At 54.4% G+C, this 25126-nt stretch overlaps 1 protein-coding gene across 1 annotated transcript; it reads left to right on the top strand.

Moving 5' to 3' along the window:
- Positions 1 to 5009: 5009 nt before the first annotated feature.
- RGMA (repulsive guidance molecule BMP co-receptor a) lies at positions 5010 to 24182 on the top strand. The gene is made up of 3 exons (XM_059823844.1): positions 5010 to 5129; positions 17861 to 18372; positions 20998 to 24182. Exons 1-3 carry the CDS (start codon positions 5048 to 5050, stop codon positions 21697 to 21699), a joined length of 1296 nt encoding a protein of 431 aa, XP_059679827.1. The 5' UTR covers positions 5010 to 5047; the 3' UTR covers positions 21700 to 24182.
- The last annotated feature ends 944 nt before the right edge of the window (positions 24183 to 25126 follow it).

Raw genomic sequence — 25126 nt, 5'->3', positions numbered from 1 at the left:
TTATTTGCCTGAAAATATCCCTGCTTGTTTTGCTTTCTGTCATGGGTGAGGCTGGAAGTTTTCCACCAGCCCATCTTCCCTTCCCCTTGTCCAGCCTGGCTGGTTGCGAGCATTTAGAGGTGACTTTTATGGCTGTGAGCTTGGAGCAGGCATTTCGAAGAGAGAGCCCACACCAGGGATACTCACAGCAACTTCAGTTGGGGCTGCTGTTAATCAGTTCACCTGTGGATGCGAAGACGCAGGTCAACAAAGCGTTCTGACTATTATTGGTGTTACAAAGCTGTATTTTATTCCACCTTCAACCCACCGGCCTCTTTTTACACAGCCAGATTGGTGAGTCTGACGTTCACAGGGGCAGCGGTGGGGAGGTGGATTGGCTAAACCAGCAAACTCTTCTCTGCACTTTGCTATGCAGGAGTGGGTCGATCTCCAAAGCCCAGCTCCGTGCCATCACCTCTGCCCGCCCCATTCAGCTACTGCGAAAGTTCAGTGCAGGGCACTAGTGAGACCTTGGGGGGACACTTTCCCCGTCAGCTGCTTTACCAAGCGTTGTTAGTAGGGTTAGTAGGTTAGTAACCCTACAGGTTAGTAGGGAGGGGTTTGAGATGCGTATTCGGCAGCTTTCGAGGTGCACAGCTCGGGGAGAGCGTCTGCTCATTGTGTCAGTCAGGGAAACTGTAAAATGATAAAAAAATCAGATGATGAGTAAAAGAAGGGTCTTTAAAATGAACTGCAATGTTTTCCAGTATTGCAAACATGAGCGATGTGGCTGTTGCTGCTGAAAGACAGAGGGGCTTTTCTTTGGTTTTCTTCTTCTTCAGAGGTTTTTTCTTTATTAAGGGAACTGTTCAGAGCACAGGTGTTTGGTTTTATTTCCATGAACATTTTGGGATCAGTTGTCAAACCTCCCCTGACAACAATTTGGGGGTTTCCCTTCCAAACTTCCATTCTTCCTCCTTTAGGGAATAATTTGCTTTTTGCTGCTCACCCCAAACACATACCATTGCAGAACGTTTCAGGATTAGCTTCCTGCACGGGCGATCACGGCTTATCCCAGCCAGGCCACGAGCGGCATTCGTTGAACACCTTATCCTGAGGCAGAGCAGGTGAAGGCACGTGCTGAAGCTGCGTGGAGATAGCTGCGTGAAGAGTGGCCACGCAGAAAGTTCATGGGAGAGTCAAGAGCAGATCAGGAGCCCTGACATCCATTCCTCTAACTACTAGTTACAGTCCTCAGAAATACCCATGTTTACTATTTTAGCCATATAATTACGGGTAGTGAATAATTCCATTAGGAAGGCTGTAAGGGGAGGTATCATCTGTAAACCTTAGGGTTCAAATTAGACGCGTTCATTCAGCCCCGTTGAAGCCCACAGCCATGCACGGTGTGACGCAGGGCAGAGAAAAGTAAAGTTCACATCAGTGATCCAGGCTGAGTTTCCCCTGGGAACTGGGAATCTTCCCGCTCATCCTGCAAATACCTGGGAGAATGCTGTCGGCTAACCCCGGCTGTGATTTGCATGTCACCCCTCCGTAATGACACCAAGCACGAGAATCAACATGTATGTGACCATGGGGGTGCCTTTGCCCCCGGAGCTGAGCCGCTGCACAGTGTAACTCCGCTGTGCCTCAGAGGTGTTTGCATTTTAGCGGTGGGTGGTTTCCCACATACTGTTTGCAAAGAGCATCGGGCTCGGCACTGCCTAAGCCCCAGCCGGGCTTTAGGAAATAAAGAAGCAGGGGAAAACACAGTCACTCCACATTTCCAAGCCTAGATATCCCCATTAAAGAAGGCAGAGATCTGAATTTCACATAACCTGCATTTCAGTAGGTGATATAAAGTCCAGAATCTTTGATTCAGCTAATCAGAAAGGTGAAGGTTAGTCAAAAAACATGGAAGGGGGAGCAAGATTTCAGAAACACACCTTATTTGGGGCCTTTTCCTGCCCTGCAGTTACGGTTTGGACACATCTGTTGTTTTCTCCAGCGAAATCCGCTGCTTTGATCAGTGCCAAAAACAGCAATCCCATTTGCAATGCATGATGCAACTGAGCAAAATCAAGGAGAAATTTTTACAAACTGGAGCCAGGGGCATCCGACCGTTGCTTTATGGCAGCGCAGTTCTCCCTACACCAGAGGCAGAAGCTCCAACAAGGGTCTTATTTTAAAAATAATGCTTCAAACTGGGTTCCAGTCTATCGTTGCAGTGTGTCGGCTTGCCACAAAACGGCAATACCAAAGTGGCGCTTTAGTTCAAACAATCAAACCAGCCTCGCAGCAGCTATTTAGCAGCTGGATTTTAAAAGTTCGTAATTCAGATGTTTTTTTGAGTTAAAAATAAATAGATCATGCTGTATGTCATCAGCCGAGATGATAGCAGAAGTGATGTTTTTCAGACTGAAATAAAAGCAAAAGTTGCATTGCAAGAGGACAGGGTGAGAGCAAGAGGAAGGGATTTGGGGTCTGAAACCCCATCTCCTGGTTCTCTCCCCCCTGCCTGGGCTCTCCTCAGCTCGTGGACCCTCTTCCTCCTCCCCCCAGGCCCCTTCCAGCTCCAGCTGCCTACACATCCCATCAGCAGGCATTTCTTCTTGGGTGGTAGCAGCAGCTGGCAGGGTTTGGACATACTTGCCCCTGTTTGACATCCCCCACAAAGAGGTGCTTCGAGTAGGCGTTCCTCCCACGCTGCCTTTGCTACAGGTCTGGATCCGGCCTGCCAGCTTTCATCTCCTGCCCAGCTCAGCCCGGTCTGGCAGCTCTTCTGCACACAGAGCTCCTTCTGACTTTAGTGGACATCATCTGAGCGCAGCTGTAGGAGGATCAGGACCGAGACAGATCTCCAGTCAAGCAGGCAAGGCGTCAGGATTTTTGGATCCCATCTGCGTCCCAGATGGAAAAGCTTCAGCATTTTAATCCCTGTTGCAGCCTGGATAAAGCCCCAGTGAAACTCCTCCTTCATTTGGAGGCAAGGGGGCTCAAACCGCCCAAGGAGAACTAGATAGGTATTAATAGATACCTTTGCTGCTTGGATATTTACTCCCATTTCCTCTTCCTCACCTCACCTTCCGTGGGATATTTGTTGTAGCTGAATCACAGATTCAGTCTGCGACAGGGAGAAGATCACAAACTCTTATTGGAGACTTCAAGCTACCATCACTCCAAAAAGCATCCTTAAGGGTGTTTGTGAGGCGGAAGAGAAGGGGGTTTCCAAGGACAACTAGAAGCAAAGTCAAGGAGCAACCCAGGCCTATACCAAGCAGGAGGAAAGACCTGTTGTTAAAGGGCATTTACAGAGTTGGGAGCAGGGTTGTGTAAAACAACCAGCATCCTTTCATTCTTTGTGTAAGATCCCCAAGAGAAGGGAGATGAAACATTAGGATGGCAAGGGGGCACTCAATCAAAGGAGGATCTAAAGCGGGGAAGTTAAAGCATATTAATTAAAGCGTATTACACCCGTGGGCACTCTCATTCAGAAGTGAAGTTGTCTTAGTTCACTGTGGCTAAAACACCCTTCAAGAGGAATTTCCAAGTGGGTTGTTAAGGGGATGCCTCCTTCCTGGCTTAGCCCTTTCCTGGGTGGAGCAGCCCCCTGGGATGGTGGGGCTGCAGATCCAACCTGCTCGCCTCCTCGTGCTGTGGCATCGCAGGAGGTGGAAAAGAGCAGGATCTTGAAGCCCAGCAGGCAAACGCCTGTGTGCTTCGAGCTGCTGCTCCATCCGCACGGTCCATGAGCAGGGAGGGTGCTCCCAGGATGGCCATCCGCCCAGGGGCTGCCCAAAGGCTCTCCAAGGGGTGCTTACAAAGTGGGACCCCCAGGACAGCTGTATCAACACAACTGGTGAGACTTCCCCCCGCCATGAAAGCTGAACATCCAGGTCTATACGAGGGCTGGTACTGTGGACTAGGCTGTGATGGAGGTCCTGAGAGAGCGTAGGTGCAGGTTAGTCCTCTCCATCAGTCCTCAGCAGGCTGGCAACTAGATTTGGGGACCCCGGACAGCCGTCCCTCTCTCTGAGGAGTGTCGGTCTAATGACAAGGATCTATGAGGCGTGCTGCTCCTGAGTCATCTGGGCTTACTTCACCACTGCCACTGCCAGTGCGGGTGAACGACCTGGAAAGCTTGTGAAACGCTCACACCTACCAGGCAGCCAGGGCTGGGGCAGCGTGGCGGAGCTCCTCGTGCCGGCGTGGGGGCCGTGCCCCCGCGGGCTGGGGGCCGCAGCATCGCTCCCCAGTCCCTGCCCCGCGTGAACTGCCCTGGCCTCAGTTTCTGCCCTCTGTGTACAACGGCCCCTGCACCCCAAATTGCTTAATTTTGGGGCATTAAGAGAAGGAGGCAGGGAGGGCACGCTGGGTGTCGAGACCCCCGTGGGGTGGGAGCACGCGCCTCTCCCAAATGGCAACCGAGCTGCGGTGCGTGACGGCGGGGAGCCGGGGCAAAATCCCAAGAGCCCTTCCCGCAGCCCACTCCTGCGTGGGACCACCGCCCCCCCCCCTCGGCCCCCTTCCCCACAGGGCACGGGAGGGTTTGGCGGCCGGAGCCCCAGCAGTGACCCCCCTGCCCGGGTCTCCCAGGCTCTTTCTCCCCCTCGGCCGCCCATGGCTGCGCTGCGCGGCGCTCCTTCCCCCGCCCCTTCCACGCCGCCGGAGGAGCATGGCCGGGGAGGCGGGCGGCCGCGCTCCGGAGAGGAGGAGGCGCGGGGAGAGGATGCAGACATTGGAAGGCAGCCGGGATGATTGATGGTTGGGGCTGTTTTGTAATGGGAGGGGAAGGAGAGGAGGAGGAGGAGAAGGAGAAAAAGTCTGTGTAATCTTTCAGTGCGGAGGCCACCGGAGCCCGGAGCTGGGGCCGCCCGTCCCTGCATCGCTCCGCGGAGCCATGTGGGGCTTTTGATTTTATTTTTTTTTTTTTCCAATTCCTTCTTTCGATTGATTTATTTTTCCCTTTTGTTCTTCTCTTCCTCTCTTCCCTTCTCTTTTTTTTTTTTTTTTCTTTTTAAACTCTTCTTCCAGGGAGAGGATAGTGGTTAAAGCTCGAGCTGGATGGATGGGTATGGGGAGAGGGGCAGGATCCACAGCCCTGGGACTTTTCCAAATCCTCCCTGTCTTTCTCTGCATCTTCCCTTCAGGTAAGAAACAGCCTCTTTATTTTGAAGAATTTTTTCCCTGTGTTTCTCGCAGCCCTTGGACAGCCGCCTCCGTTCCCCTGTCTCTGGGCCTCTTTCCCTCTCCCTCTCTTTGCAGCAGTTTGCCACATGTTTAAAATAAGCAAGTGGGGCTCAGTTTGGGGGGGGGTGGTGTCCCCATTCCCTTTTCCCCAAGCAGTTGCGGTGGGTGTTTTTCCTTGCCCTCATCTTCTTTGTCTCCCCGCTGCCTCATCCCACAAGGAAGGAGATGGGCGAAATCGGAGCGATCCCGGGCGAAGGCGGCCGGGGGTTGTTTCTGACAGCGTCGGGCAGGTTACGTTGTTCTCCCGTTCCCGGGTGTGCTCCGTGCCTTGAAGGGAAGGGGGGGGGGGCCCACGCACGAGCACCCCCAGGTGCCAAATCTCTGCCCGTGAGTGCGGTGGGGGGTCCCCGCTCCCAGCGCCCCGGGAAGGGAGGAGCCAGAGAGCGGTTGCGGAGGGGGTAAGGGGGGTCGTCGCTTTGTGATTTGGGGAGGGTGGGGTGTCCGGGTGGGGGCTGCACGGCCCCACGGAGCGGGGGGGGGGGCACGGCCCAGGGGCTCACCTGGGCCAGCGCGGCGGGCGGCGGAGGATGCGCGGGCGGCACGGAGCGGGCTCCCCCCTCTCCCCGCCGCCCCTGTGGCCGGCCTCGGGCTGGGGGGTGTGGGCTCGGCACCATGGTTTCGCTGGAACACCCGCCCCGGCCGGGCCGGGAGCGGCTGCGCTGTCCGAGGGCGGGATGGCAACCGAAGGGCCCCGCAAGCATCGGCTGCCCCGGCCGAGCCCCCGCCCGCCCCCCCGGCCGCTCGCACCTATTGCTGGTCTCTGCCTCCCCCCGCCCCAGCCCCGGTTTGTTTGTATTGTGTCAGAAAAGGAGAGAATTTCAGAATTACAGCTGAAAACGCCATCTGTTTCCAATGAATCCCCCATAGTTTTTCACAATGTTTTTGGCAGATCTCTGCCTGCAAATTCCTTCAAGCCCCGAGTGCTTGTTTTTGTTGGGGGAGGGGAAACCCAGTCCACAGAGGCGGATTTGTTCCTTCCAAAACTCTCCAGTTTCTTTACCTCCTTTTTTTTATTTTTTTTTTTTATTTGCAAGGGGGGGAAAAAAAAGAAAGCAGGAGGGAGAAAGAAAAGCCCTAACGCTTAAATCTCCCCGTTTATCTTTTTAGTTTAGTAAAACTTTCCCTTTTTTTTTTTAATTTATTAATTTTTAAATCGCCTCTGCCTTTCTTTTGCATAACCGTAGGTGAAGCAGTCTTGCACACACATGCAGTAAATAAATAAATAACTGCTTTACGCCCTTCCTCCCCCCTTTGCCCTCTTCGCCCTATCGCAGGAAAGCGAGCCTTTTCCGCGCTGCCCTGAGCACTGCGGTGGCCCTCCGGACCCCACTTCTCCCAGGGGACTTCCCAACAGGCTGGAAGCTGAACCCCATGGTTTTTTTTCTGGAAACTCTGGAGCTGCTCCCATATGTGTTGTTTAACGCCCTTTTCGGAGCGTTTGAGTTGCAAAGCGTTGAGGCTGTGAGATTTACGGTGCAAGAAAGAACTTGATAGGAGATCTGGCTGGCTGCTTTGTTTGATTCTCCCTTCAGCAGTCAAATAAGGTGCAAAGAACTGGCAGAACGAGGCGATCCGGAGCCCGCGGGAGCGGGGCGCAGGCGGAGACGGTGCTCCCCGTATGCAGGGCTGGGAGCACGCCGGGGGCTTTCGTTGAAAGCTGTTTGGGGTAGGAAGGTAGGAAAAGGGGGGGATTTATTCCCCAGCATATCCTTTGCCCCTTTTTCCCCTGTGCTTCCTGGGAATTTGTGGGTTCCCAGCAGGTCGCCAGCCCTGAGGAAGCTTCACACCCCTCCTGAGAGCCCGGGGTGAGCGGGGCCAAAGGAGGCTGCCCAAGTGGGCGCTCGGCGTGTCAGATCAGTGCCGCGCTGAGTCCTGCCCTATTTATTTATTTGCTTAACCCACCCCCCTACGCGCACACCACGGGCTGGATTCCCGCTTGTGCTGCTCTCACACCGACGGCTTCATCCCGCTGCCGCCTGGGCAGCCCCCGCCATCGAGCACCCTTGGGCTGGGGGCACCGGCGTGGGTCCCACCCGTGCGGGTCAGGGTGACCGCGGAGCGTGGGGCAGCTGGGGAAGGAGGTTTGGGCAGAGCAGGCCACTGCTGACAGTTCCCCTTGGCAGAAGTCCTGCTCGGGGCTTGTGCCAAGTCCCAGCGTTGGATGCTCACGGGCGCTCTCCCCTCCTGGCTGGGACCCTGATTTCCTGGGGTGCTCAGCTGACCCCCGCCTGTGCCTCCCAGTACGGGCTGTGCTGAGTTTTCTTGCAAATCCTTTTGTACTTTGAAAATGTGGCCCCTGGGTGTTTTGCCCTAGACGTCAGGCTTCGCTCTCCCCTTCGTACTCTGGTTTGGCTTCAGCTTTGCCATTTCAGCTGTAATACACTCCTGCCTCCAAAAAAAAAAATTGGGATTTTCTGCCCTTGGTCCATCTGGGCAATGCGGTTGATTCCAGATAAGGATCCGTCCCTACTGGAGGTATATTGGATCGGTTGATAAATGGCTTTTGTCTCAGCAGCAGGGAGGGACGTGATCGAAGCATTAAGCCGAAACTGAGAAGGGGGGCTTAGAGGCTGTTAAAACAACACCTCCCCAATGCTGCGAATGGGGAGCCGGGCCGGGGGGCCGGGGAAGGTGGCGGCAGGGGAGGAGCGCGCCTGTGCGGGGTGTTGTCAGGGCAGAGAAGAAGGGAGGGATTCAAACGTAAAACTGGAAATATTTTGGCTTCCCTGTTTTGTTGCTCGCTCGCAGCCGGTCTCGTACTTGGAACAGGGAGTTCTCTGCGATTGCCAGCAAGGCTCGTTGTGGGGCTGGAAGGAGGCGCCTTGTTTTTAATGCAGATGGGGTGGATATGTTGCTTTTTTCCATAGAAAATCCTGAAATTCCCAGCCTTTGGTTACTGGGAACGGGGGGATATTAAGAGCGACTTTGGGTTTATCATGGCAGCAGCTGAGGTTTCCTTCTTTGTGGCCCGAACAGCTGCGCTGAGTCGGATGTGCACATGAAAGTGCTCACAGGCCTGGGCAGCCACAAAAACTTCCTAACCTGGGGGCTCTGCTCGGTCTCTGCACCAGCCTCCTGCCCCCGGAGAGCCGGGCTGCCGCGCTGGATCAGGCCCCAGCGACAATGAGTTTTGCGGTCTCTCTTCTGGCTCCCTGACGGGCACATCCCATAAAGCAGCCGTACGCTCTGGCAGGGCGGTGCACGGCCTGAGCGAACCCCTCCTCAGCCCATCAGTCCTTTGGGAGACCCCCCAGCCGAGTCCTACAGCTCCCAAGGGATGAGCGCCAGCAGGACAGCAGAGAAGGTCAAAGACGAGGGGGTTTGGTCCATCAGGATGGGTTTGACTGGGTTTCATTTGCGTTGCCCATTGGAGCAGGCACCAAACTTGGAATAATGAGGAGTGTGGGAACGCAGGACCAAAAGAGCATTAGGGTCCCGAGTGGTTTGAGGGGGACTGGGGTGAACTTGGGGCTGCTGCAAGGCAGGAGTCGTGTGCTGGGGTGACGGGGAAGGCGTTTCGGGGAGGATGGGGTGTGCTCAGAGATGCAGCGGTGGTGGGGCAGGTGAGGGGGTGTCCTGGCCTTTTCCTGGCTCTCCTGGCAAATCCTGTCTTGATGCTGCAGATCAGGATCAAACTGTTCAGGCAGGGCCCTGCCTGGCCGTGCGTGGCACCCGAAGCGCACTTGTAAGAGGAGAGCCCCTAAATGCCTTCAAAAAGCTTTGTACCATGCACTTGGCAACTACTGGGATGAAAAGAAGAGGATATTTATTCCCTTGTCCATGAGCTCTCAAAATAACAGGGCGTTCGATTGTAGCCTCAAGATTGCTTTGCACTCAAGTGCAGCCCGGCTGAGTAAATCACTGCTTCACCAGCTGAAATTCCTGCAGCAAGGGGGAGAATTGAATTATGGCCAACTGCAAAACCAGATGCCATCCCCTTGATGAAGTCATCGGGCTCTTACTGCGGAGAACAAGCTGGCTCCTACACACACGCAGCCCTCGTAGGCGCAGACTGAGCCGCTCTGTCTAACGGCCTGGCCGTGGTGTGCGGGGCAGCCGGAGGCTGGCGTCCCTGCAGATGTGCGAACAGTAAGTCCTTCAGGGTGGAGCACCAGAAGGGTGTCGAGTCCCGCTTTCTGCTGCGTGAGCATCCAGGGGAGTTTGGCCATTTAATTCCCAGCAAGCAGAGCTATCTCCGCATATACGGGGTTTTTATGGGTCAGGCAGAGAGCAAGCTTCACTTGAGCCCAAAGTATTTTCTCCTCCCTCGGTTTCCTCTCCTTCCTGGACAGCTGTTGACTTTGGTCCCCAAAGCCCTAGTAATGATCTATGGCATTTTGGTTTTCGGGCAAGCTACCTTTTTTTTTCTTGCTGTGTGTGACACACTCCAGCTGGCCCTTTCTGAGATGACGAGGACATGTGGCAGGACGTTTTAGGGATGGATCCTGGCTCTGGGCTTCGCCAGCCCACAGTGATATGACAGCATCACTGTGCTGGGAATGGGAGGGTGCGGAGCAGCGGGACTAGGGGGGGTGGGTTCCAGTTAGAAAGTTACTTTTCCTCTTAAAATTAAAACGTGAGCCCAGGGGTCCAGCAATCAGATGCATTTAAAAATAAATAAACCTCTGAAGGTCTGTGGCTGTGAAGGAGGAACAGATATTGTGGCTTCCGTGGGGAGTGAGCGATGGGGAGAGAGTCTGGTGCCAGGTGGGAGCCCAGCCCGCAGGAGGGGAGCCACTAGATCCCCTGTGTCCCCGAGTGCAGCTCCAGCATCAGTCAGGTACCCGTGTGGGTTTTCGGTGGGCTCGTGGGGCGGTTGCCTGCCAACCGGGCAGCTGGCACCCCACGCCCTGCGTGCAAACCAACGCCTCCGATTGAGATGCCTCAATTTTTTGGCAGGCATTTAATTGTATAAATTTGCCTCATCCAGATTTATGTGCTCCGGGCTTTTCTCCATCTCCTCGTTTCGTGTCTCATTTACCTCTGCGTTTGAAGGGTTGAAATTTCACAAGAGCACGGTGGGGATGATTATTCCTAGAGGGAATCCACACCTGTGAGCAGAAAGCGTTTCCCTGCCAGCCCTGCCGCGGCCCGGGCGAGGGGGAGGAGGGCGAGGGACCCACTGCCACACCTGGGGGGCCCCCGGGCACTGGTGGGTGGCAGCCATGCCTTCAAAGGCACCCTGGGAAAACAGCTCCGGCGTGGGGAGAGAGATGTCTGCTGGAAACCTGAAACACTTGGCAATGGGGGTGGCTGAAGGAGGTGGCCTTGTCCGAGTACCGCTGCTTCAAAGGGATGGGGACATGGGTGGTGTTGGCCAGGGGAGGAAGCTGAGGGTGATGCTTGATGCAGGGGATAAGAGAGTGAATCCACCTCTCTTCCCACCGGGCTCGTCTTGGGTGAAACCCTTCACGTCCTCAGCATCCTCATCGGTAAAACGGACCGCTCCCCCCAAGGAGGTTTACCAGCTCTTGAGAACTGTTGGTGAAAGTGGCCGGGTGCTCCCCAGCTGGGAAAGCCCAGGTGTGCAGCTCCAGCACCGCTTGCCAGCCCGCGGCACGCCGTGGCGGGGAGCCAGCTTCCTTAGCACCCTTCTGCAGATGGAGAATCAGAGGAGATCGCTTCCCTCCCTCCTCATACTCCATCCATCAGGTCACGGTGTGCGTCCATGGAGCAAAATCCGCATCCTCTGAACCATCCACCAGCGCTGCTTCCTCCGAGCAGGTGAAAGCTCAACGATTGCAGCAAAGGCAACGCTGAAGCCTGAATCCCAGGATGAAGTTTTAAGAGCAAAGTCTGCGACTCTGTTGCTGCTTTGGCTGTAACCGCTGGTTCTTCCTTTCAGCCCGTCGTGCCTGCTGGACTTCCCAAGATTTGCCGGTAATTCTCAGAGCAGCATTAGTCAGCCGCTCATGGCTCTGGCTACGAGCTCCGTGGTTGATGCCCTCTCTGATGGTGTCTGCTCGCCCTTCTCCCTGCGTGGGGATGTCGAGGTGAGCCTGGAGGAGCCATACTGGCTGGGGGGGCTGGCGAGAGACACGTTCATCCTCGCTAAGCATGCCGGGTCAGCGGTAAGCTGACTCTCTGAGCCAAAAGAGCTGACTAAGTGATAGGAACGATCAAGGGCTCCTTCGGCAGCATCCAACGGTTCGTGCCGTAGCTGGCGAAGACACTGACTCTGCTTTTTTCCTGCCCGTGCTTGCCCCGTGTCTCCGCGACGCCAGGAGAGGAGAGATGGGGGTCTGTGAACTCGGCGCTGAGGACAAAAGGGAGTTGGCCGTGGCAGGTCCTCCAGATACTTTAGTGATTGACACAGGTTGAAACGAGAAACCTCCTTCTGTGTCCCTTTTTTGACTTAAGGAAAAGCCTTTGCCCAGTATCCTCTTGAGCATGAAAGGAGTGGGTTAAAAGAAGCTGCATGGCTTGAGGTGTGCGCTCGGATACAGTCACTCTGTCAGCATGTCCTTTGCCTGGATTTGATGCATCTGCTGCTTTTGCCAGTGGAAGAGAGCACAAAACCCAGGCCCCAGCGTGGAAGGTGGCCCGTCCGAGCCCACATCCCCATGCACGCCCTTGCAAAATATGAGCTCCAGCTCTTTTAAGAGAGTCAGGTTTATTTTTCTCCTTCAGTTCCCTCCTCCTGGTCCTCCTCCCCCCACTTCAGTGCAACTGAAACCTGATCTAATCCCTTTGCACATGGGTAATTTATTGGTCTATTGGGCTTTTCTTGATGGCAAATTGCATTGTCTTTCTTCCTGGGTTGAGGCTTTGGAGCAGTTTGCTGCATTCCTGCAGCTTTTTTCTCAGGGCTGATCTTTCACACCCCCTCTGAGCACAGTCAAATCAGTTTTATTGGGCCTCTTTGTTATGCAAACAAGGCAATAATAACCAGGCTATTATTCTGCAAGATTGTGCTTGATTAACAGTTCAAAGGAGGTCGCTGGAAGAGCCCGGCGCTGCCATCGCGCACAAATCCTTTCACGAAGCTTGGGTCAGGTGGCCCTGGGGTCTTCCTTGCCCCACAGTGCCCTGTGGGGCTGCAGGAGAGCTGCCCCTGCCCAGGACACCCCATCCATCAGGGCTGCGGACGGCACCGATGGGCTCGTTTCTCTCCCCGGCGTGACGAGGCGCCGGTCGATGCATGTCATAAAATAGAATCATAGAATAGTTTGGGTCGGAAGGGACCTTTAAAGGTCATCTAGTCCAACCCCCCTGCAACGAGCAGGGACATCTTCAACTAGATCAGGTTGCTCAGAGCCCCGTCCAACCTGACCTTGAATGTTTCCAAGGATGGGGCATCTACCTGCTCTCCGGGCAACCTGTGCCACTGTTTCACCACCCTCGTCGTAAAAAATTTCGCAGCCCACCTGGGCACCAAGATGTGGGACCAGCATGGCTGGCATGTGAGGTGGCTCCTGTAGACTTCCCCGCTGGGACGGGGACAGCGCAAGGGGCTGGACACAAAGGGCTGATGTCTTTCATCCCTCTGGTTTTGTTTTGGACTCCCAAAACCTTGCTGGAAGGGATCCCATCAGCCAGGTTTTTGAGGAGCAATGTGATTATTTTTTTTTTTTTAAACTCTTTTGGGGTCATTTTGGTGCTGGTGGTGACTGCTGTCTGCCCGGGAGCTGAGCAGCCCGCATCTCCTTGAAGCTGGCAGATGTTGCTGGTATTTAGCACCTCTGAGAATCGTGCCTTTCCTATTGAGGTGTCAGCATAAATATGTTTATTTAGATTACTTAAATAAATATGTGTTCAGGAGCCCTAGTCTAGGTGCTCAGATCTGAGGCCAAAGGTAATTACGTTTTACTGTGTTCTCCGAAAAAGTCTTTTACTGCATGTGTGAGGCTTGCACATCTACACGTCAATCCATATATTTGGAAAGACGCGGGATGATGTATTTGCATCACATGTGGGTGATGAAATACTTTCCAGCCCGTTAGTAACCAAGAGGATATTAAACAACATCTCTTAGTAGCGAACGCTTTAAAATTAACAGGTCTGATTAACATGCACCCAAGAGTCTTAAAAGAATTGGCTTTTGCGTACTGAAATTAATTTCCAGTAATTCTCTTTGCTAGAGAAATTACAGGAGAACAGATGAATAGTCGATTTTGTGCTATTTTTCTGAAAAAGCATGATTTGGGTAAATGAAATCCAGGTAACCTGATACCAGCTGAAGGGAAAATGGGGGGCACTGATAATTAAAAGGCTGTTAAAGTTAGATGTGTGCATGTAATATGTTTGAACGCTTAATTTAATAGTGTGTAATACAACGTACCAGTGACAAGGGCAGAGCAGTGGCACCCGGGTCGTGCGACACCCCAGGCTCCTGAGCGTGCGGGAGCTCGCCAGGGCAGGGGGACCACGGGATGCTTGCAGGATGGAGGACTGGTGCTTTGCTAACCAGGAGCTCTGGAGAAGGTCACGGCCAAACGGCACATCCTGCGCCGTGGTGCAGTGCCCTGGCGAAAGGGTTGACCTTGGAAGAGCGGCGAGTGCGTGTCCCACATCGTATTGCCCGTCGGGGGGGGGGGGGGGGGGGGGGGTAGGTTTTGGGGGGGGAGGTCTGATGGTGGGGCTGGGCAAACACCTTCCAGTGAGAACTTAAAAGTGCAAACCATTTAGCTTATCTAGAGGATTGACAAGTGACTTGATTGCAGTGTGTAAATATCTTTGTGGGAAAGGTACTGGTTACTAACGGACCTTTTACTGCTTTGGAGAAAATCGCTGGTTCTTTTTATGTTCTTACAATGAAGTCTGATAAAATCCACTTAGAACCAAGACCCGTGTTTTGTAAAGGTGATAAACTCCTGAAACAGCCCGCCGAGGAAAGGGGTGGCTTTTCAGACTGCGCAGACTGCAGAAGTCCTCATGGGAGGGATACCTGAACACACACGGGGCACCGGGCTGCGCGCGGGGGGGGACTGTCTTAGTCCAGGTGATTTAATTTTTTTCTGGATTTTTTCTGGCTTTAAACTTTCCAAAACCATTGGTTTCGAGATACTGAAGGAAATTTTGTCCCTGGTTTGAGTGGCGTCAATCCCTTGAAAGGAGAAGATGATGGGGAGGTTGCGAGGTGGCTGGGCTACCAGGGGTTGAAGTCACCCATCCCTGGGATGAGGGGCCCTTTGCGATGGGCAAGGGTGGTGGCATCACCCAGAGCCAGTGGTGGCATCACCCAGAGCTGGGGGTGTCTCACGGATCCCAGGAGATCCTTGCTGGGTTCCTGCTTGAGAGGGGTTTGTTTCCGTGCTAAGTCATCTGTGGTTGAAAAACAGATCCATTGTGAGTCGATGGAAAATAGATTATGCGAAATTGAATAAACATCGTTTCTTGGCCCGGGTACAAATGAGCCTGCACCGCTGTGCCAAAGCTGCTGCCAGAGGGGACGAGGCAAGGCGTGCTGGTCGGGAGGGGGAGAGGGTCACGTCTGCTCTCCTCCGCCGCCTTTATGGGCCGTGGTCCCTCCCCAGCAGCGCGAGGGGTTTGCCAAACCCAGTGGCCACCAGTGTGGTTGGAGAAGCATCTATGGGAAAGCCCAGGCGCGAGTGGCCGGGGAGGGTGCGCGGTCCCACTCGCACACCGCCTCTGCCGCTGCAGCACCTGGCTTTGGAAATCGGGCCTTATATGGGGCCCTGAGCGAAACAGCGAAAAGGGGACGGGTGCCAAAACCGGAGCGATAACATCTTAAAGAAGAACACTCCCCCTTCAGGCCCAGGGAGGAAGGAGATGGGCTTCCCTGCCCTCAGTTTTGTTGTTGTTTTTTTTTTTTTAACTCGGTACCTTATAAAGTCATGCGTGACCCTGGGGCGGTGCGCGGCGAGGGATGCTCGGCACGGGGATGCATTTAGCCCTGAGTGTCGGGGGGCTGTTTTGCAGCAGCCCACCCTGTCCATAGGCTGCCACAGCTCACGCCTGCATCTCCTGATCCAAGCAAATGAAGCACGTCCTTAAAGAGCAATAGGCTATGGCTTTATTCCTACTAAAAAAATCCCGCCTACACAGCGGCTGAAGGGCTGGAGCAGCATGGGCTCCGCAAGCTGCTCGCTGGATGGGATGCTTTGCGCAGTGCATCCCGTTGCCTTACTGAGCTTTCAGGTGAAGTGGGGTGTGTGGGTCCTGCATGTCCAGGGACGTGTCCTCCAGCTCCTCCCGGGGCTGTGCTGGCAAGTCTGTCTGTAGTGACAGCGCTGTTTGACCACATGCAACCTCAAGGCATCCTCAAGCTGCACATTAGCATAACTACTAGGAGAGCAATGATTTTAATTGCCTGATGCCGCAGCTGTTTGGGATAACTGGCAGTGGTGGCACTGGTCACACTCCTGCATGCTTTTTTGACTCCTGCCTTCCACTGGGAGGGCCTTGGGGATCTGCAAAGCCATGCTCGCAGGCTCTCATCAGAGGGAGTGAGATGCATTTTCCTTATTTTCCACCCTGATAAACCCACACCTGCACCGTGAGCATCTCGCCCCGAAACGCCCTTGCTTGCACTCCCCGTGCCAGCAAACTCACTTGCTCCTGTCACTCCGACTGTGCTACCGTGTGCGTTAAAAAACGTCCCTTACTTCTCCCTCTGCGTTTAGGCACTGTGCTAGCTATAGCATATTGCAACAGCCGTGTTTGAACATATAGCCTCCAGAGCCAAAGCGGGCAGCGTTGGGGAGCTGGGCTTTTCTGCGTGCTGGTAACAAGACATCATTTGCATCATGTTTCATGTAGGAGAAACACCGAGCAATACACTCCATTGCAAGCCAGTGGCTGTGGTGGGAAGCCCACTGATAAGCAAAGTGTCTTTGGTGGAAAACCACACTCTTGGGGTGGAAAAGAAAGGGACGTGAAATAATAAATGTTTTTAAATTTGACCCATAAATGCAGAAGGCGTAGCAGAAACGTGAGCCCATGTCCCAGATCAAAAGCTTGTTACCAAGTCACCTCTGGTCAATGATGAGTTAAAGGCTTTCCACAGTGCTTCTTGCAGGTTGAAATGGGATGCTGCCAAGAGGAAGCAGCTCCTGGGTTCTTGGTGCTGTTGCTAGCATTTGAGTTTATTAAACATGAATTTTAATACTCCAAGGAACCTGTCACCATTTCCTATTTGCACTTCACTCTTTTTGGAAAGGGAGAGGTGACAGGCTTGTTTCTTAAAGCCGGACTGCTTAGTGTTTTATAGCCTTGGTCTCCCTTTCTGATTTTCCAGCACCAACTATGTTTAGGTTTCCAGCACTGCGATGTTTAAAACTAAAACATAACTGTTTTCTCTGAAACAATACTGGGTTTTGTAACTTTCTTTTTAAACAAATCTGAAATGGTTTTGGCACAGATGCCTTGCCAGCCTCCTTCTAAACAAACCCCGAGACAGGAATATATGTGTATGCCTGTGAGAGGCACCACGAAAGCATCTGGAAATGGTGGGGCTTTTCTTCTCGTCCTTCTGCTGCCTTTTGTGCCTGAGCCCATCATCCTGTCCCCAAGCCCTTCGAGAGGGGGTCGATTAAGAGGAGAGGAAGGAAAACACCATGAATTTTAAGTGGTGTGAGCCTGGGTTCACCCAGCACAGCTCCGAATTGGCACGGGCAGAGCAGTGACTGTGCGATGTTCAGCGATGGCCGTGTGCTTTTTGCACAGCTGCTTTCAGGTCTGCTCCAGGGAAGCCGCGCTGCCCCGGGGGGCAGATGTTGAGTGGGAAAAAAACCCCAGGATCTGAATTTTCTTTGCCTTCCTCCAGCTTGCCAGCAAACACCGAGCCCAGCGAAGGCCGTGCTGCCTTTGGTTTCGCCTCTGCGTGGGCAACGCGAGGCGGGTACGAGGCGGGGAGGCAGGGGCTCGGCTGGCATCCCCGCACTCTGCCGCGCCGGTTTTTCTCCTCCACCTCTTGTTCTCTCTCAGCGGGCTGTGGCGGGGAACGGGCTCCTGGGGCTGGGTAGAGCCGCGCAGCAGTCAAGAAAGAGGTTTTTTGGCTCCTGCTTCTTTTCAGGGGCACGGGGACACTGGCAAGCGCTGCTCTCGACACCGCTGCAGCCGTGAGGATGGCGGGGTGGCCGCTGGCTCTGCTGCAGGGTTGGTCACGGCACAGATCCTGCTCTAACCTCTGCATGTCAATGTGTGTCTGGGGCACAGCGGTCACGCTGGGGGCTGGATTTCCCCATGCCCATGAAGGAGGAAAAGGAAGGCAGACAGATTTTTGCCGTGGTACAGCTCGGTCTGGACACAACGCACAGTAATTCATGCAGCACAGAGCTTTGAGTGTCAAACCCTAAAAAGGCATTTAAAACCCTATTGCATCTCCCCCCACATTAATGATCCTCCCTTATCCCTGCTAATGAATATGTCCCATTCTTCCACACCCTGGTTTTCCCCCAGGAGCATTCATCTAAAGGCTGGATGTTCTTTCCCTTCTTGGCTTAAATTGGGGCAGATCCTGTTGGTTTCTTTGGCTTTGATGCGTAAGATTTGGGTCATGTGAGAGGGTCACGTCTGGTGAGCGAGGCCCCGTCACGCGGCAGAGCCAATGTCATGAGTTTGGGCTGCAGGAGGAGGACAGCAGCCTCTTGGTGGGGGTAGAGTTGGATGTCCCACACACAGAGGCACTCAAGTGTTGACCACCTTGTGTTTTCCTTCTCTCCTGCAGTGACGTCTCCATGCAAGATCCTCAAGTGCAACTCTGAGTTCTGGGCGGCCACGTCGGGCTCCCACCACCTGGGCACGGAGGAGGCACCCGAATTTTGCACGGCGCTGCGCGCCTACGCGCACTGCACCCGCCGCACCGCCCGCACCTGCAGGGGCGACCTGGCCTACCACTCCGCCGTGCATGGCATAGACGATCTCATGGTGCAACACAACTGCTCCAAGGATGGCCCCACGTCCCAGCCCCGCCTCCGGACATTGCCCCCCGGGGATAGCCAGGAGCGCTCCGACAGCCCCGAAATCTGCCACTACGAGAAGAGCTTTCACAAACACTCGGCCGCCCCCAACTATACCCACTGCGGGCTCTTCGGGGACCCCCACCTCAGGACTTTCACAGACACTTTCCAAACCTGCAAGGTGCAAGGGGCTTGGCCGCTCATAGACAATAACTACCTGAACGTCCAGGTCACCAACACGCCGGTGCTGCCTGGCTCCACAGCCACTGCCACCAGCAAGGTGAGCCTCGGGCATGTCCCCAGGAGCAGAGGTGGGCAAGGCCAGAGGTGCTTCTGAACAGCCTTTCCTTCCACCGTCTCTTTCCTCCACCATTTGCACATCTCCTTGGGGAGAGTAAGACTGGGTGGGAGCTCCTGTAAATTTGAGCATTTGGCCCTAAATACAAGATGCCCATCCTTCCTTTGTCCCCACCTTCACTTAAATGGCCTGTGGTTTCTTCCTGAGCACACCCAGCCCCATCATGGTTAGCAGGCTGAGGATGCTGCAGCTCAGAGGGACATCATGGCCAAAGTGGGGGATTGCAAATTAAGAGGGCTCCCTCCCACCTGGGGAACTCCAGGTTGCTGTGATCAGCCAGACCAGGAATGATGGTCGCGCCTTTTGGGGGGCACCCAAGGTCCAAGCAAACTCAGGACCGCCCTCCAGGGAGGCTCCAGCCTGTAGGTAAAAGCCTGGAGGGTGCTGAGCTCCTCACACTGCCTTCCCCTCTGCCCAGGCTCATAATTGTCTCTGTGATTTGTAGCCAAGTCAGGACATTTTGTGGGGCACCGTCTGTTCTGGAGGTGCCTTAACAGCCTAAATAAACATCCTGAAGGTACAAGGCAAACATTGAGAATACCCGACTGAAAATGTGCTGCTGTGGTGCAGCAGGACTGGGGTGGCATGGCCTCAGCTTCAGGAGATACCTGGAGCTGATGAACTGTTCTGTTGCTCCATGGTGCACAAGCTCTAAAGCTAAAAGGCCATTTTTTGTGCCAAAAAAAGGGAGGCTTAGCAGGAGGCATCCTCTTGTTTTTGGAAGATGTCCTGTCCCACTGCGTCTGGGAGTTCTGTTTCTGCCTGCGTGTGGGGAGAGGAGAGAAGCACGTGTAGGACAGGGACTGCTGCTCAGCTCTGGATGTGACCTTTTTAGCCTCAGCTGGAACTGGCATTTTGGTTCTGGCCTGTCCCTAATAAACCTCCTTAAAGATACTTCATGATGCTCTCAACTCCTTACCTACCAAAACACATCAAAACCTGCTGAAGCTTGCAATGAAGTCTGGCTTGAGGAAGCTGGTCCTTAAGGACCCCAGGGATCTGCAATTTCTAGGCTGGATCCCAGGATCACCATCTTAATTGAGCCTTTTCACCCGTTATCTGCCTCACAGGCTTGTGGTGAGGAGGGATTAGTCATGAGATCTGCAGCATGAGCTGTGGAAAGCATTACTGGGTCATTGCTAGAGGACCATGTGCTGTTGGAAAGGATGGGAGCTTCTTGGTCCATGGGGCTCTTTGTGTTTTTGCATGATGTTCTCTGGCCTACCCTTCTTCCTCCAGCCAGAGGCAGGGCTGGACCCAGAGGAGGCAGCAGGAGGTCCATGTGAGGGGCAGTGCAGCCTGAAACCCAGGGCACGGTGGTGCCTCATGATGTGTCTCAGGAGGGGATAGCAGGGCTGCTATGGGGCTGGGAGCATCTGGGCACTCAGCAGAGAGGTGGGAGGGAGAGAGGGACGTTGCCAGGGCTCTGGACAGGTCTGGGCTCGTCAGCAGCACCACTGGGAGCAGAGGTGCTGGGGGCCACCACCATGCTCAGCCCAGTCCTTGGGGAGCCTCAGTTTTCCCCTTCATACTCAACCCTTGGGCATACCTGCCCTGTGGCTGCTGGAGCCATCTCTCCTCCAGCCCTGCCCCACTCGGGCCAGGTCTCAGTCCCCCCTTCAGCCCCCTTCATGGGGGCCACATGGCAGGAGGTTCCCCTTACCACATCTCCCTCATGGAGAGAGGTGTAAGAGGACAAGCAAGTCTGCAAGAGGTGAAAGAGGAAGAGTAGTTTACATGGGAAGAAGAGCAAGTTGCTATTTCTCCCATGCCAACTCTACTCTTCCTCCTCATCATCAAGCCTTCCCCCCAAAGCCAGGTCAGCAGGGGAAGTGCAAGCGCTGTGGCATCCTTCCTCCAGCAAGGGACCCATGTTTGAGCCAGCCAAGGGTGAGGAGGCATGTTGGGCTCAGTCTACACCCATATCACCCCTAGAAGGACCTGCCCGCTTGAACATGCTGAACACGTGCGTGTCTGTGTGGTTGAGATGGAGCACAACGTGTTCCTGGGCCCAGAGGAGAAGACTCTCTTGGTCTGCAAGTGGCCAGGGAAAGCAAAAGGTCCAGCCCTTGGGATGTAAATGCCTTGGGAGCCAGAGGAGAAGCTCCACCACCTCTAAGAGAGTCAGGGGCTGTCCCCCTCTACCACCTGCCAGGTGCCGGAGGCAAGGCAGAGCTGCATGCACAGGCATGCTGCCGCAGGCTGGTGAGTAGTGATACTCCACCCAGCTCCAGCTACAAGGGAGCTCCTGTGTTGGGCCTGGAGATCACAGTGCAGATCCAAGTGGTACATTCAGTCCAGCCAGTGGGTCTTGACTCCATACACTGTCTCCTCATCCCTGTGTTGAAGCAGGATGGCTGTGTCTGGGTGCCTAAAAGTTGGGGCGACTTCTTAGGATGAAGCACCTGCCCATGAGCTGAAGGCTGCGCTGCCGGCCGGGCTGGGCAGACAGCTTCTCCACCTCCCGTGTCACTCCTGGTAGTGGCCATATGCTCTCAGGTGGTCATCGCTGGTTGTAACCCTGTTCCTTTCTTTCCTCCCCCACAGCTCACCATCATCTTCAAGAGCTTCCAGGAGTGCGTGGACCAGAAAGTGTACCAGGCAGAGATGGACGAGCTCCCAGCTGCCTTTGCCGACGGCTCCAAGAATGGTGGGGACAAGCACGGAGCCAACAGCCTGAAGATCACTGAGAAGGTGTCGGGCCAGCACATTGAGATCCAGGCAAAGTACATTGGCACCACCATCGTGGTGAGGCAGGTGGGCCGGTACCTCACCTTCGCTGTGCGCATGCCGGAGGAGGTGGTCAACGCCGTGGAGGACCGGGACAGTCAGGGCCTCTACCTGTGCCTCCGCGGTTGTCCGCTCAACCAACAGATTGACTTCCAGACCATCCGCTCGGCTCAGGCCACAGAGGGTCGTACTCGTAGGAAGGGGCCCAGCCTGCCGGCCCCCCCCGAGGCCTTCACGTACGAAACGGCCACAGCCAAGTGCAGGGAAAAGCTGCCCGTGGAGGACCTCTACTTCCAGTCCTGCGTCTTCGACCTCCTCACCACGGGGGACGTCAACTTCATGCTGGCTGCTTACTATGCCTTTGAGGACGTGAAGATGCTTCACTCCAACAAAGATAAGCTGCACCTCTATGAAAGGACACGGGACCTGGGCCCGGGCAACACGGCTCCCTTGGGGACCCCCCCCGCCCTCTGGGTAGCACTGCTGTGTTTGAGTCAGTGTTGGTTGTGCTTGTTATAGAGGTTTGCTCCTTCGCATCATGGAGAGCGGGGAAGGGGGAGCAGGAGGGAACCAGGGATGAGATGGCAGTGCTGGACAGCAGGAGGTTGGGTATTGGAGCCGCATGGGTTGTCCTCAAACCTCAGCCCCTCTCTTTGGCACCAGGTCCTCCACCTTCCCAGCTTTTGCCTGGGAGGAACGTGCTGCCAGTGGGACCAGTCAGGAGGTTCTGCTGGACTGTACCTTGTCTGGACCTTCCTTTCCTCCCCCTCACCTTCTCCTCCTCCTCCTCCTTCCAGTAGTGTGGGTACCGAGGAGCCCCCACCTCCTTGTAGCGCTCCCCCAGGTCCCAAAAATGCACGTGGTGACTGTGACATTGGCGTGCATGAACGCGGCTTTGTCTTCGGAGAGCAGAGCCCGCAAGGAGGACACAGAGCCGCGAGATGGGGCCAAGCCTGGCCAGCACAATGGGGCTGGGTTTTCTGCCAGCTTTTCGAGCATGTCCCGCTCTCCCCGCAGCCCCGTCGTTGCAGAACGTGGTGCAAGGGGCCGAAATAGTGGGGAACGGTCCTGCGCTTGCCCGGCCACCAGTGCCAGGCATCTTCTGGGTGGAAGGGGAACACATTTCTCAAGCCTTGGCTTGTGTTTGCTGTGGTTCAAAGGGCATCTCCTATTTTAGCCAGTTTATTGGGCTGATTCACTCAGTGGTTTTATTCCCGGTTCCCCTGTCTTTGCCTGGACCCACCGAGGACTCTTGATGGCAATGGGAGAAACCTGGCCAGTATTCACATGGTTTCTGTAACTTCTGCCTGGTGTTGGATGAGTTCCTCACGCCGTTTGCTGCCCGGTCCCCTAAAACTGGCAGCGGGGAGGCTGCTCCGTGGGAGACCCAATCTGCACCTCCCTCCAGCCCTGCACCCACTCGCCTGCCCGCAGCTCGGCCAGGCCCTGGGGTGGAGCAGGAGCATCACGCTCCATTTGTTTGCTGCTAGGTCTCTGCTCTGCTCCTCGTCCTGGGGCTGTGACTTGCAACCCCATTGCAGACCAGTTGCACCTTAAGCTCTTCTGGGCTTGAATCGGAAGTGGGGCAATGTTAGAAATCCAGCTAGGAGACGGGGTGCAGCAGAGGACCCTCCGACTGCCCCCAAATGTCTGTTCCCTGCCGTGAAACCGTTGATAATCTCCTTCCCCCATCACGTAGCGCTGCCCATCTCCTCCTCTCCACGTTCCTCTGTGGTTCACCTCATCGCTCACTGAACAAACAGCAAGACCACCTTTGGTCTGTGTCTTGGAGACCTCTTGATGGGTTTCCCTGCCTTTCCTCAGGGGGAAGTTCCCAGAAACCAGCCCCAAAATGTGTCATTCTTGGGGGCACCTTCTGCTCTCAAGGGAGGTCTCTGGGCGTGATGAGACAAGCTAGCACCAAAAGAGGTGGGAACAGGCTATGTTTGGCAGTCTGAACTGGTGCCAAGAGGCAGCCTGGTGTAAATACTCAACGTGACTATTCATTGTGTCCTAACAGCTCTAGAGCTCCATTTGTAAAGCAGCAGAGAAATGCAAAATTGTGTCAATGGATGTAATTTATATTGTCTCTTTAATATATAGAGCCCTGGCATTGATCTCGTGTGACTGTACAGATGAAGAGATGTAATTGGTTTTTAAATGTTTAAGGAAAGAAGAGAAACAAAAAAGATGTGTTTACTACTTTGCTCCTTGCTTTGTTTGCTGGTGCCCCAGGTGTTCTCTTTAGGGAGATTTTGAAACAAGGATATCACAGTTTGGAGGCGCTGAGGAGAGCCAACCACTGGACTGCGGCACAGGACAGTTTAGTTTCCCAATGCACTAATTGCTCAGCCAGGCTGAGCTGGACTTTTTGTTTCCTTTGTTAAAGAATGAACCAAGTTTTTGTCTTCCCTAAAACTTGAAAACGCAAGTTTTAAAAGTCTAAATTTGTCGCTGGCTAAGAGAAGACTTTTTTTTCTTGCTATGTTACCCCATAGATTAACAGTGGCTGTGCAAAGCATCCCTGTGAAGACATGGAGCTTCTTGAAAGCAGTCTTAGCTGGCCAAGCCACAGCATGCCAACAAGTCAATACTTGCCTGCAGACCTCCCTTTCCTATATAGCGATCGCCCTACGGCACGATGCGCTGTGGGTTCGGGGTAACTTCCAGTCAAGGAAAGTCTATCTGATTACGGCGTGGCTCAGTCCCGCTGTCCAGGTGAGCACTCCAGTGGTGGCCGGCTGTCGCATGGTGGTTGGGGTATCCCTGTTTTAGAAGCAAACAGTGAAGCACTTTATTTTGGTTGTGTTTGACCCAGTTCTGGTTAAAGGTGAAGTGTGGCCAAGAAAGACCCGATACTTGGAAAAAAATAAGTAGGCAAAGGGGGGGGCATTATGAGAGGCCCCCCTCCCACCTCCTCCCTGCGTTGAGACCCACGGGAGTGTCGCCGCGTGTATATACTGTAAATTATTTATTGAGAGAAACGCAAGTAAAGTTTGAGGTTTTTTGACAACGAACGCGTGGGTCTCAGTTTGTTCCCGGTGTGTTCACTGCTCTGGATGCGAATGCTGCCCCATTTCTGCAGTCACTAAAGCAGCTTTCTTCCATCTCTAATGCCAGGACCCTTCGAGAGCTGTCCTAAATTCCCCTGAGAATTTCGCTCTGGGGTTTTATTTATCTATGGCCAAATGAGAAAAATAAAAAGGGGGGGGGGGGGGGGGGGAGAGAAAATATAGATAATAATGGGAGCCTTACCTGGCTGGGGAAGGAGCCGTGCAGCAGTGGAGTCCAAGCAGGTACGGTCGCCCTTCCCCTGCTCACCCCAGCAGATGGGATGTGCGCCCCGATGGTCTCCCCTTTCTCGGGCATTGCTCTTGGGCCCAGTCGGGTCTCGTACTGCCCTCTAATGAGGGAAACCAAAACTGCAATTTTTTTTGTTCATTTTCCTTTTTTGAAAAGCTGAAGGACTCCTTGGCCCTGCAGCTGGGGCCAGGGAGATGCTGAGGCCGGGTGGCACCAACTGAAAACACATTATTTGGGTAAATCCATGCAAAGACACCCAGCACCAGAGATGTGGGACCCGACCTCCCCCTCCTTTGGAGCCCCTGAAGAACCGGCAGCTTTTGGAAAGAGCCAAACCCACTCCCTCTTGCCACCACTTGCACCAGCTCACAAGAACTCGGCTTTAGCCAAATCTGTAAAGTCATTAAAAAACTGCCCAGAGCATGGAGGGCTGGGGGTCTCCCTCGCTCGCTGCCCTGCCAAGATGTCACCAATGGTCCCCTGCTCACCAGCCTTGGGCAGCGAGATGGCAGCAAGAGCACACCTGCGTCTCCGGGTAGGACAAAGTGCTGGATGTAAGGGGATGGTGACCCCTGAGTGACCGGGATGCACCCGTCCTCGTTAATCAGGTTTGGCACTGAAGCTTCCCCAGGAGGTGAGCGGG

This window comes from Gavia stellata, chromosome 13, assembly GCF_030936135.1.
Source record: "Gavia stellata isolate bGavSte3 chromosome 13, bGavSte3.hap2, whole genome shotgun sequence".
NCBI lineage: Eukaryota > Metazoa > Chordata > Aves > Gaviiformes > Gaviidae > Gavia > Gavia stellata.
This window is presented reverse-complemented; position numbering and strand designations above follow the sequence as displayed.

What these genes read in the sequence shown, in the direction of transcription:
- RGMA (XM_059823844.1), top strand. Translation starts at nt 5,048, where the DNA reads ATGGGTATGGGGAGAGGGGCAGGATCCACAGCCCTGGGACTTTTCCAA. An exon ending in TCTCTGCATCTTCCCTTCAG is followed by an intron (nt 5,130 to 17,860) that starts GTAAGAAACAGC and finishes TCTCTCCTGCAG; the next exon opens with TGACGTCTCCATGCAAGATC. An exon ending in CAGCCACTGCCACCAGCAAG is followed by an intron (nt 18,373 to 20,997) that starts GTGAGCCTCGGG and finishes CCTCCCCCACAG; the next exon opens with CTCACCATCATCTTCAAGAG.